Below are 13,489 nucleotides of genomic sequence, written 5' to 3'. Positions count from 1 at the left end.
TCAAGAGATGCAAATTTAGAAATAATTATTACAGTTCATAAAGAAATATGTAATACAACTTATCATAATGGGGAAGATTGTGTGTCTGCTCTGTCTGCTTCCTATTTTATGGTTGATGAACAACTTTAAGGGCTCTGCTCTCCCTTTTGTATTGATTTCTTTAGACTGGATTTGGCCTGGGCAGCTCTTCAAAAAGGAATTTATTTTGTAAAGTAGGGCACATGGCCAGCCTACAATTAGGGCGGAAGATAAGGAACCTAAGGCTGCAACAGGACAACTTCAGCCACTCTCCTGATAAATAGGGGTCCTTGACTTCTGAAGTGGAGCATGGTGGAACTTGTGTGGGAACTCCTTACTTATAGCGAAAGACATAATTTACTTCCAAGTTTCTTTAAACTTGAAGGGTGCTGTCACAAAGCAGTGATGAATTTGTGGGTATCTCTTATGAATGACAGACTTGATATTTTGAGACTGATAACAGCGAGGAGAGAAAATGAAAACTTGCCCAATATTATTCTTTTTTCCTCTTCGCCAAACTTTTCTTAGGCATTGCAAGTATAGGCCATCGTAAAACACCATATATATAAAATATATACAAATAAACATGTAAAATATGTAATAGTGAGGATTTTCTTTTTTTTTATAATATTTTTATTACTTTTTTCCAGATAGATATCAGTACAGAAAAACAAGAAAAACAAGAAAAGAAAGAAAAAGAAAAAAGAAAAACTGATTTTTCCAAAGCTTGTTTCAATCCTCCAACGGACTTCCCCACATCTCCCGCACAATGCAATCTTTATAATAAATTTGTCAGCAAATTATAACCTTGTTTCATGTGTTTCTTTTATACTTAATAGTGAGGATTTTCATTGGAATTTCTTCCCGCTAAATAGTGCCATTCGTCACTCTGAGAGATACTATTGACAAAAACTCAGCCACCCTTGCACTTACTACTGGGTTAATGTCAGACATATAGAATCTGATATTTTCATGGTGCTGTGATGTTAGACTACCCAAAAAAAGGGAAAGCATGCTTGCCCAATATTATTCATCTTCTTATTGAGGAATCCCTGCTAAGCTCCCAAAGAGTCCCAAATTTCCCTGAAATGCAATTTTTAAAGCATTGCTTTGAAATACTATGAAAAACATAAAGTATATACAGTGGTACCTTAGAACTCAAATGGCTTGACTCCCGAACAAATCGGCTCCCGAATGCTGCAAACCCGGATGTAAGTGTTCTGGTTTGTGGATGTTTTTCGGAAGCCGAGTGTCCGACGCGGCTTCCGATTGAATGCAGGAAGCTTCAGCCAATCAGAAGCTGTGCCTTGGTTTTCGAATGGTTTTGGGAGTCGAACAGACTCCAAGAATGGATTAAGTTCGAGAACCAAGGTACCACTGTACTACAATAATAAATACAAACTATTTACCACCACCACCATCCAGACTAATTTAAAAGAAGGTATATTTAGTACAGCTAACTTGGTACAATAGCAGAACCGATTAAATTTCACTTCCTGTTTTGAAGTTTGTATATTTGTTTCTGGTGTCCTGGTTTCTTTTTCAGTTTTCCACTGACCGCAGTGAAAGTTCCTTTCTTGGAGGGGTTTTTATCCACAGCTTCAGAAGTGGACAAGCCCATCCAGAAGATGGAACCGATGGACTATATGCTTGAGGCAACCCCAGATTATGATCCAGCAAATTATCCTTCAGTCGAGTCTAATGTGTGCGAGATGGGGTCTGTTTCCACAATTACGAATATGTTTACCAGCATCCTGTATTCTCTCATTTTTCTCTTCAGCCTGCTAGGAAATAGCCTTGTCTTGTGCGTCGTAATGAAATACGAAAGCCTCACCTCCTTAACAAACCTCTTCATCGTGAACCTTTGCATCACTGACTTGACTTTCTCTTGCACGCTCCCCTTCTGGATTGTGTACAATTATTATGGATGGATTTTTGGCAATTTCCTCTGCAAAGCTGTGACTGCCATTTTCTCTATTAGCTACTATGGTGGTGTCATCTTCCTGACCATAATGACCGTCCTCCGGTACCTGGCTGTGATGGATCCCTTGTCATCACTGAGAACTCAGACGAAAAGGTGCGGAAAACTGTTGAGTTTGGCCATTTGGGTGTGCAGCGTGTTAGTTGTGGTTCCTGAGATTATTTTTACCCGCGTAATACCTCACAATGGCGTACAGTACTGCGACTACGAAGGGGAATCTATTTGGAAGCTGGTGGAATTGGGCCAGCAATCTGCCTTCTTCCTATTTTCCTTCGCGATCATTGCATTTTGTTACATAAGGATGCTGAAGATCCTGCTTCGACAGCGGTCTCAAAGGAGGCACCGGACCGTAAGGCTCATATTTGCTATAGTGCTGGTCTTTTTCCTGAGCTGGGCACCTTATAATGTGCTTGGTTCTGTGTACGTTTTGTCCTTTCAGCAGTACATTGTCCTACCCTGCGAACAGTACAGGCAAGTTTTCTTTGCTTTCGACATCAGCCGCAAAATAGCCTATGGCCACTGCTGCCTCAACCCGGTGCTCTACGTCTTCGTCGGAGTGAAATTCAGAAGGCACCTGAAACTCCTGTACAAGCATTATTCCCCTTGCCACAGCAGGATCCCACCTTCCAGCCCCAGAGCTCATTCTTTTCACATGAACCCCTACGAGGATGCATCAATGTACTGAAGAAAAGGCCGCCTGAAAAAGGAAGAGTCTAATTGACCCAGCCAGCCTAACAAATAGATGAATGGCCACAACAACAATTGTCAATTTGCAACATCTTCTTCCTCTCCAGAGGAGGGAAGATAATATCATGCTTGGAATTGCTTCTGTTTTGCCAATAACATATATTGGGGATCAGTCTTTTCTCTGTCTTTACCTCTGCTAAAAATTTCAGAACTATAAATAAGAATCTGTATCCATACAGGATAAATCAATCGTCTTTTTGTTTTCAAATAGTCAAATATTACTCTAATCCCTGAAATGTTTAAATGATCCAGGTATTGTTGTGTGATAAATCAAAACTTGAGATATTAGTAGCAAGGTGTTTCCAGACAAGGGGTGTGTGTGTTAATATTGTAAATATGTCGCTAAGATATTGAATGGGTGTTGCAGCAACATGTCTTGCTATTTTTTAACTAATCGGGGGGTTTTCTCAGAAAGGCTAAATCCAGGTGAAATAGTGGTGGGCAGGAGATGCAGGTTGCCATTTTGATGCCAAGGAACCTGCAAAAACTTGCATACACAAGGAGCTCCCATCCCACAATAAACAGCCATATGCAATTGCATATTTGACCCAACATAGCTACAAACACATGGAAACTCCCAGACATGAATTCAAATCTTGCATGCAGAAATTAGGAGGAGCAGAGTTTTGTCTATGTGCTGTTATATGTGGACAAATTTGAAGAAGGGGGGTGGGTGCTATAGTTCAGTGGTAGACGCAGATGTTTTACATGCAAAAGGTTTGATGTTCAGTCCCTGGCTTTTTCAGGCAGGGCTGGTAAGAAGACCACTGTCTGGAGAAGTGATTTCTGTTAATGCAGACAATACTGAGCTAAAGAGAAAGACCGAATGTCCGACTCAGTATAAGGCATTTTTTTGTTTTCCAAATGCAGGCTGAAGTTTTCATTCAGAGTTAGGATAAGGGTAAGGGTTTGACCATTAAGAAAACCAACTACTAATTTGCAGCACTGTGGTTGAAATATGTCCCTCTTTGAGTTCACTTGAAATGGTGGCAAACCCTTCCACAATATAACCTCTTAAAACTTGTTTAGTTCTACAGTGATACAGCATATATAGAGTATATATTTAAAAGATCTGTACTTTTGCATTATGAATGTCTGATAATTGTAGAAAGCTGTTCAGTTCCGATTTAAGGCATTTTAACCTTCACAGTTTCCATGATGAAAAGGATTTAAAATGCATACTCCATAAGTACAATGAACAAGTAAGCAAAAATAGCATTATTTTAAAAATTGCATTGTTTTGGTTTTTTTGCTATTCCTAATAAAGTGTTTTTGAAAACTAAAGATGTGGTTTTTGAGCAGCATTTTATGCTTGGACATGGGCTCTGGTCATAGCTACTGCCAGTCAACATGTCCCCAAATAGATTCAGGTAGGTTGCTGTGTTGGTCTGATGCAGTCGAAATAAATAAAAATAAAAATTGTCCAGTAGCACCTTATAGACCAGCTAAGTTTGTTCTGGTATAAGCTTTCGTGTGCATATGAAGAAGTGTGCATGCACACAAAAGCTTATGCCAGAACAAACTTAGTTGGTCTACAAGGTGTTACTGGACAATTTTTAATTTTTTTAATTTTTATGTCCCCAAATAGTGCTTCAGGTTAAGAACTTTTATGTCCAAGAAATAGTGCTTCAGGTTAAGAACTTTTATGTCCAAGAAATAGTGCTTCAGGTTAAGAACTTTGCTTCAGGATGAGAACAGAAATCATACTTCAGCGGCACGACAGCAGCAGGAGGCCCCATCAGCTAAAGTGGTGCTTCAGGTTAAGCATAGTTTCAGGTTAAGTACGGACCTCCGGAACGAATTAAGTACTTAACCCGATGTACCACTGTATGTTAATAAAAACACCTTAAGCCTAGTTCAGTAGCAAACTTTCAGCCACTGCAGGTGTTTCCTCTCAGATGTTGCATGCATGGCCAGATGTCCCAGCTCGCTACTGTGTTCTGTACCACCTGCAGCCTCCAAGGTAACCTTAAGGGCAGCCCAACACACAATGAATAACAGTAGTCAAACCTGGAGGTTATCAGTGCATTGGTTACAGTGGCCAAGTCATTTCTTTCCAGGAATGAACATACCTGGTGTTCCAGCTCCTTCATGTCATGCACAGACACCCTTGACAGAGATGTAGCTAGGTGTAAGTAACTAGCTCTGAGAAACAGAGCTGTCATCAGCTTCTTTATGACATCTCCCCCTAAATCTCCTCATTATCTCCAACAGTGCCTTCATATAGATGCTAAATTGCATAGGACAAAACAGTATCCTATGGCAGTATCCTATACAGTGGTAACTCTGGTTAATAACTTAATTCGTTCTGGAGGTCCGTTCTTAACCTGAAACTGTTCTTAACCTGAGGTACCACTTTAGCTAATGGGGCCTCCTGCTGCTGCCATGCCACCGCTGCGCGATTTCTGTTCTCATCCTGAAGCAAAGTTCTTAATCCGAGGCACTATTTCTGGGTTAGCGGAGTCTGTAACCTGAAGCGTCTGTAACCTGAGGTACCACTGTACTGTATAATTGCTGAGGTACAGTCACCCAATGCTACTCTCTGAAATCTGCCCTGCAGACACAAGTTGAAACAGTCTTTCAGTGCCCAGTCTCCACAACTCCCAGTCCATAGATCTGATCCAGGAGGGTACCAATGGTATCAAAAGCCACTGTGAAATTGAGCAAGAGAATCAGGACCATACTCCCTGCTTACATTTCCAATAAAGGTAATTCATAAGGCAGCCAAGACCAATTCCATCCCAAAACCAGACCCAAATGGGTCTGGTGTGGAGAACAGTTTTTGTCCACTGGACCAGATCACAGACTCTCCAAGTGTTCCTATTTTCTAGGGATGGTCCCTGATTTAGAGAAGCCATCCTGGTTTCTGACTTGATCCTGGAATGTCCCACTTTTCCTTAGGGTGTCCCTATTTTCATTGGGAAAACGTTGGAGGGTATGGAGTTATCCGCCCCTCCCCCCCAAGCCAACTGAAGGCAATCCTGTATAGGGAAGCTTTTTTAAAAAAAGGTTAGTTTTTTATTACGTTTTTATACATGTTGGAAGCTGTCTGGAGTGGCTGGGGCAACCCAGTAAGATGTGTGTGGCATAAATAGTAAAATTATCTTTATGGAATGGGATGTCCCTATTTTCATCGGAGAAATGTTGGAGGGTATGAGATCAGTATCGCTGCAGGCCAACTTTGACAGGTGGGCAGGACCACCCATCTGCCAATCATCTGCCATCATGATGATAGCAGGTGACTGATACATGAGCAGTCCTGCCCAGCTGTCAAAGGTAACACCCCACCCCCAGTGGGGAAAGTGGTCTACTTTGCTAGTGCATTTCCTACAGCAGCAGTACATGAAAAGAGTGTTATACAGTGGTACCTCGGGTTAAGTACTTAATTCGTTCCGGAGGTCCGTACTTAACCTGAAACTGTTCTTAACCTGAAGCACCACTTTAGCTAATGGGGCCTCCTGCTGCTGCCGCGCCACCAGAGCACAATTTCTGTTCTCATCCTGAAGCAAAGTTCTTAACCGGAAGCACTATTTCTGGGTTAGCGGAGTCTGTAACCTGAAGCGTATGTAACCTGAAGCGTATGTAACCTGAGGTACCACTGTACAAGTTTCCTCCTTAAGTTCTGGATACATGTTTTAAATGCAGGAAAATACTAGTAAATGACCTGAGGATTGCTTTTGCTAGTTGAAAAGCAAAGCAAAAGTCTGTGACTGCTTACCACAAGATGTTAAGATGGTCAAGGACATCCAGCATGTGTGGTGAGGGACCACAGTACATCTTATCAACTTGATACCGTATGGTTTCTGTTCCTAGTTTTCATAAACATTTTTCTTGAGAATCCACAGCCTCCCACAACCCAACTGGATTTTAATGCTTATCACTTCTTTCCAAGCATGTACTGTAGCAATGATACGAGAGAGATCTGTGACTGTTGGCTGAAATTTGCAAAACAAAACTATTCAAACTTTTAAAAGAACGAAGGTGGGTGCTAAAAATATACACCTCAAATGTCAAAAGCCATATGTACAGTGGTGCCTCGCAAGACGAAATTAATTCATTCCGCAAGTTTTTTCTTCTTGCGAGTTTTTCGTCTTGCGAAGCACAGTTTCCCATAGGAATGCATTGAAAATCAATCAATGCGTTCCTATGGAAACCGCCTTCAGACCAGGTCCGGGGACAGTCTGTCCCCCGACCTCTTCTGAAGGCTGGGGGGGGGGGACAATGGCTTTTCTTCCCACCCCCAGAATTTTAAAAAACCCCGGGACAGTGGAGGACTTCTCCGCTGTCCGGGGCGATCTTAAAATGCTGGCGGGCGGAATTTTAAAATCGCCCCGGGACAGCGGAGGGCTTCTCCGCTGTCCGGGGCGATTTAAAAGCCTCTGGGAAGGCAGGCAGGGGGGACAAAGACTTTCGCCCCCAGCCAGCCTTCAGAAGAGGTCCTGGACCTCTTCTGAAGGCGGGCGGGGGGCGAAAGTCTTTGCTCCCCCCCCCGCCTGCCTTCAAAAGCCCTCCGGGACAGCGGAGAAACGCAGCGCGTTTCTCCGCTCTCCCGGGAAGGCAGACAGGGGGGAGCAAAGACTTTTGCCCCCCGCCGGCCTTCAGAAGAGGTCCAGGACCTCTTCTGAAGGCCGGCGGGGGGCAAAAGTCTTTGCTCCCCCCCGCCTGCCTTCAAAAGCCTTCCAGGATAGCGGGAAGCGCTTCCCTGCTATCCCGGACTGCTTTTAAAATGCTGGCGGTGGGGAGCAAAGCCTTTCGGCCCCCGCCGGCCTTCCTGGACCTCTTCTGAAGGCCGGAGGGGAGGGGAGGCTTTGCTCCCCACCGCCAGCATTTAAAAGAGGTCCCCGGAGATTTCCCTATGGGCTTTCTTCTTGCGAAGCAAGCCCATAGGGAAATTCGTCTTGCGAAGCAACTCGCAAATGGAAAACCCTTTCGTCTTGCGGGTTTTCCGTCTTGCGAGGTACCACTGTATATCTGAAGCTTCTTCAGCCTTCACTGAAAGCTTTGCAATGAAAGTAACCTTGGAAAAGGGCAAGGCTGTCCTATTAACTTGAGTAACAAACTCTGAAGGTGTCGGGAGGGACTTATCCTGGCCAAACAGCAGTGACAATAGCATCAAGTTTACCTGAAACTGCCATGACTGAAAGGGAGAAAAGAAAAGGAGAAGTCAAAAGAAAAGAAGAACTGGGCAGCCCACACCCAAACTGGACAACGCAAAGTGAGAATAAGTCACAGGAAGTGTTAGACAGGTTTTATTTTGTCTTGATGTGTTGTAAACAAAAACTGCCCTTTTCCCTTATGGGGTATCCAAGAGCCCATATAGAGTCCTTACATAGGTTCCCTATTGGTAGGAGAAGATAACAGAGGCCAACCAGAGAATAATGAGAAGCAAAGCAGCTAGTAAGCTTGATGTTTATTGATCTGTTGCAACAGGGTGCTCCCCTCACACGCAGGAGAGAGGAGGAAGCCAGAACAATGGCACGCAAGGCCTTATAAAGACTTTTGAAATTCCTATCCTGTAGATCAAGACCACCCCCAGAAACATCATACATACATCACAGAAGGGGTGTGACCTAAGACCACCCCTCAGATACATCATATCTACATCACAGAAAAGGCGGTCTTAAAACAGAAATTTGAATGTTGTTTTTCTCCTGTCGTTGTTTATCTCCTGTCTGGCAGGTTACTTGATTGGATTGCCTGGGGAGCCTGGCCAGTCTTTTGTAATGATAAATACTTAGTTCCTGGGCCAGGTCACAGGCTCACACCTTATTCATATCTTAAATGTGCCCTTAAGACAGGATTTGTGAGGAAAGAGACAATGGGGAGGTTTCCCACTTTGACCTTGCAGAGAAAACATTTGCTCAGTTTGGGAATCAAAAATGGTTCCAGGTTGGTCTTCCTGTGCTGATCTGTGTACGTGCTTGGTTAGTACATTTATGAACATTTCCATATATCTAAGACCTCAAAATTCCTATCACAGATGCATGGTTAAAAGAGAACAATCAAGACATGGAACTTGATGCGTTACTGGCCTATACTGAACTACATGTATGTTCCTCAGTCAGAGATGAATGAAATAAACTCTTTGTTGAGTCATAGAAAAAACAAACATCTCCCAAAGTTTTACCTGCAGATTACAATTTTACGTAACAACGCATAACACAAGCCAGTGTGTGCACGTTAGCCTGTCAAAACAGGAGACCCAAGTTCAAATCCCCAGTCGGCCACAATGTTCACCTTGGCCTTAGGCCAACCTGAGTTGTTGTGAGAATAAAACCAAGGGAAGGAAAGGTGGAATATAAATGTAACAATGTTCCTTTCGCATTCATGGACCATTTTCCCGCTCTTATCCAGCTCCTGTTTATTTCCAGTTTATTATCACTATCTTTAAAAATACCAAGCTTTTATCATTCTTTTTCTTTCAACATTTCCCCTGGTCATTCTCCCTCAGAGATTGAAGACCTTCCATGATCCGTCCCCCACTCCTTTCACTTATTTACTTTCTCCTTTTCCCACCCCAGGCTCTCCATTTCCCAGAGTGGCTGCCCAATGCAGCCCTAGTCCTTAATGGAACTAACGTTAGTGTTATGTACTGCGTTGAATAGGATCCAGAATGCAAAAGTCTGATTGGTCCTAGAACAATAGGATTCAGAATGCAGCAATCTGATTGGTCCTAGAACAATAGGACCCAGAATGCAGCAGTCTGATTGGTCCACAGGAGCCATCCAATCCAGCTCCAGGTGGAAGTGAATCTGCAACCTGATTGGCCTACAGGAGAATCCTGGAATTAGCCAATCATATGGGGCCTTTGTGTAAATAATGTATATAAAGCAGACATTCTGGGGGAAACTCCATTCCTCCTCACCACTATGAGCTGAATAAAGAGCATGAAATCCACTCTCGACTCTGAGTATATTTCAGTTAGTTAATGTTAATTAACATTAATTAGTTAATGGGGTAACTGTGCCCCTAAAGGACCATATGAGCAGCCTGGGAGTCATTTTGGACTCACAGCTGTCCAAGCCTACCCAGATGCTTGCAAAGTCTAGATAATTTTAATCTGTTTTAGTATTTTAACTTCTGTGTTTTAAAGTAAGACACTGGATTGTCTCCATTTTATCGTTTCATATTGTAAACCCCTTTGAGGTGTGTGCGGGTTTTTTTTTTAATATAAAAAAATCAAGCGGCATATAAATATTGCAAAATAAATGAAAACAAAAACATTTTCAGTGGAGCCTTTGGCACAACCCCTCAGTCCCCCAAAGCCCCAAGCTCAGACTACAACCCCATAGGCTAGGGCTTAGCAAACTTGGGTCTCCAGCTGTTTTGGGGGTCTTTTTGGATTACAGTTCCCATCATCCCTGACCAACGCTCCTACTAGCTTGGGTTGATGGGAGTTGTAGTCCAAAAGCAGCCCTACGCCATCGTAACTGGAGCAAAGCCCTGCTGTACTCAGAAGGAGACTTGCTACTGAATAGAAACGTTTAAGGCTGCACTGGCAAGCCTGTACTACTACAACAAACAAATCCTTCCGTTGCCTTCCACACAGTCTCGAAAACTCTTGTCTGTGAGGGAAGGGCGGAGGGATATTAAACATCAGCAAATGCATTCACAAAATTTAATTTGCCATTCTTTTATTGATGGAATTCCCCCCCCCCTTCCAATTTTTTGCTATAAGCATCCTGGCAGCTGTTGTTGCATAAAGGAATACTTTCCTTTGGTTGCCAGGTATATATAAAAATATATAAAAGGTTGTCAGAATATATAAATCTGGCAAGACTCATAGCATTCATAAGAGGACAATGGTACCAAAAATTATTAAAAGAATAGGAATGTGCTTAAGAGTATATGAAAAAACATTGTTCTGGAGTAAGCATATTGGTATGTAATGAATGATGCTTTGCAGGGTTAAAGAAAAAGAAAAATGATGTAAAAAGTATAAAGATAGAGGTAATCTACATTAGACACAACAAATTAGAAACAGTAAAATTTTTGAGGTCTTAAAACAAAGGATGATATGTGTATATGTATGTAATGACTAGATTAGAATGAAGATATGGTTTTATTTGTAGATGTATGCTTTTTCTGCTTTTTGTGTGTTTTTCTTTCTTTCTCATTTGTATAGTTTTATTTCGGACTCAGTGCTTGTAATTTTTGTTGCAAAAATTACATTGCATTGAAAATAAAAATTAAAAAAGATAAAAAAGATAAACATCAGCGAATGCGGTGTAAGGGTTAAATTAAAAAACAACAACAACAGGAGGGCAGCCGAGAGGCATCATGGGAGTTTGCAGGCCTCCGGGGAATCATGGGAGTTGTAGGAAAACGCCAAGGAGCGTCTCCCTATGTCATGGCCGCCTTACGTTCGAGGTAACGTACTTTGTTCTTTCTGACAGGGTCGCGGTGCGTCTCTCCCCTTTCCCCGCTTTGCCCAGGCAGCCTTGGCTGCCCTTGTATTTCCGTCGTCTTGTCAGGAAAGCGGCTCTCAGGCCCACTAGGCTGGGCAAGAGTGTATATATTATTATTTTTTGTGGGGTGGTGAGGGTAACTTTAAAACCAAAAACTTTTTATTTTTTATTTCCACTTGTTGCTGCTGCTGCTCTTTTCCCAGCCTCCTCTCTTCTCCCCTAGCGAGAAAAGGATGTCACTTTGATAAACTGAAGTGAAAAGGGGAAAAAAATAATCCAATAATTTCACGCCATCTCTTTTTATTTGTTTTTTAATCTTAAAAGCAGCTGATCTGCCTTACTGCCTTTTCTTTCACTTCGAGTTCCTGGGGCGTGTGTGGAAATAATAAGGATCACAATCTTATTAGCGATGAAATCACTTCGATTGTGTTTTAACTCTCCCAAAGTGGGTCGGGGATGCGATGCCTTTTATTTATAACTCCCGTGGGAGAGTATCCTGTAGGTTGTGTAACAGGCGCAGCTGAGGGGGGTGGGAAAATAAAAATAAAGTGTTTTTCGTGTCTCGTTCAGATCTGTCATAGGAAACAGTAAACAAAGAGTGTGGGGCAGAGTGAGGTGCTTTTTTTGGTTTTTTTGGTTTGTTTTGTTTTTTTGGCAGGGCAAACGAGAAGATGCAAATGAAAAGCATTCTCTGGCAGCCTGCCCACCCTGCTCCCTAGGCGTATAAAATACTCAGAATCAGCTGCTCATCCCTTTCTGTTGTGGGCTAACAGGCCCAAACCACAACTGGGGCGATAACCAAAATGTCCAAAAAATAATAATTAGTGAGTAAGGCTTTCCACTTCTCCCGAACTGCCCCTCAGCGCAGGCTGGATGGTAATATATCAACAGTAGAGGAACGACAACAGCAAACAAAATGGGCTTCATAATAATAATAGTGATAGTTTTATTATTTATACCCTGCCCATCTGGCTGGGTTTCATGCTGATCCTGTGCACGTGCTTAACTCAGAAGTACGTCAAGAAGCTAAGTCGAGATTCGTCCATTGCAGGGGGCGGGGGTGGACTAGATGTCCCTCAGGATCCCCTTGCAACTCTGCGATTCCACGATTCTAAGCTTCACAGGGCCCAAATGGCAACGGTTCCCACAAGATTTCTCCCGTCGCTCACTGTCTCAGCAACCCCGATCTCATTTCCTTCCCAGCTGTTTGTGTCGCACGTTAATTTCGTGAAGACAGCCACTTCAGAAACAAAAGTTCTGCTTTCTTCCCCCGTGTATTTGATTATTGTTACACTTATCTTCTACCTTTTGTTCATGGAGTTTGGGCATATGATCCTCCCTTTATTCTTAACAATAACCCTGTGAGGAGGGTTAGGCTGAGAGACAGGGGCTATAAACCCAACCTGGTTAGCTTCGTAACTTGAGCTTCGTTCTGGTCCAGCTCCAGTGCTCTAACCATAACATCACACTGACTCTGTCTCGCTGTCATTCTGCTTCTTAGCAGCTGTATACTTTTAACTCCTAGTCACTGTATTATTTACTCTTTGGAGAAGTGCCAAAAAGTAGCAACTTGTTTATTTCCACTTAAATTTCTTCATTTCAAAGGGAGTTAACTTTGATTTTTGCAATTAATTTGTTAGAAAGGACTTGGGGGAAGCTGCTGGTGAGTCTAAAAATGTGTTCCACCTTGTTAGATTTTAAAAATGCTGACATGTAAACATTCAGCAGCCTACTAATCCTGCTGGCCTAGTTTCTGCCAGATGACAGGGTGTTGCTAGCCTCTGCCAAAACAGTGAAGTTATTGTATCACTCCATGTATACCATTCTTATGATTCACGTCTGAAATACAGGTATAATAATTCCCTTCTGGAATTGTATCACTTGTTTGCTATACAGTTTGTGTTCTTTTTTTAAAAAAATCAGAAATCCCCAGCTAACTGCCTTTTATATTTAGCTGAATTTTGCTACATACTGAAGATGCAAAAGTGACCTTATTCCTATCTATCTGAGCAGTGTATATAAGGTCTTGATGCTGGGTCAAGATGCTGGGTCAAGATGTTATCGCTCCTCTCGGTTTCAGGCTTTCCATTGTTACAGATGAAACATCCCATTTCCCAGGCTTCAAAAGTGAGCAGGGCTAATGGTGGTATAGAAGAGATGACCCAGTTGGGTGCATTTTTTAGGTTCAAGACAATTTCTCAGCAGAGGGGATGGAATAAAAATGTTGCTAATATGTCAAAGGTTTAACAGTCAGGAGTTTATTCTCTCCTTAAACTAAAAAAATGGTGCACCCTTCAGTAAAAATGAGTCAGATCCCCATCTAGAGATACCATAA

General features: G+C 42.4%; 2 protein-coding genes across 5 annotated transcripts in view; both read left to right on the top strand.

Annotated features, from left to right (window-relative positions):
* The first annotated feature begins 1,084 nt into the window (after positions 1-1,084).
* On the top strand, positions 1,085-3,797 carry XCR1 (X-C motif chemokine receptor 1). The gene has a single exon (XM_081164236.1). It carries the CDS (start codon positions 1,647-1,649, stop codon positions 2,682-2,684), a length of 1,038 nt encoding a protein of 345 aa, XP_081020362.1. The 5' UTR covers positions 1,085-1,646; the 3' UTR covers positions 2,685-3,797.
* A 7,224-nt stretch (positions 3,798-11,021) lies between these two features.
* The window catches only part of FYCO1 (FYVE and coiled-coil domain autophagy adaptor 1), a 71,644-nt gene continuing 69,176 nt past the window's right edge, over positions 11,022-13,489 (top strand). For 3 of the 4 annotated variants that reach the window (XR_014000936.1, XM_081164326.1, XM_081164324.1), the window contains exon 1: positions 11,022-11,116. The gene's annotated coding sequence lies outside the window, so the exon portion shown is untranslated. The remainder of the gene's footprint in view (positions 11,117-13,489) is intronic. The other variant, XM_081164325.1, reaches the window with a different exon arrangement.

The sequence above is a fragment of the Podarcis bocagei genome, assembly GCF_964188305.1.
Source record: "Podarcis bocagei genome assembly, chromosome: 12".
Taxonomy (NCBI): Eukaryota; Metazoa; Chordata; class Lepidosauria; order Squamata; family Lacertidae; genus Podarcis; species Podarcis bocagei.
This window is presented reverse-complemented; position numbering and strand designations above follow the sequence as displayed.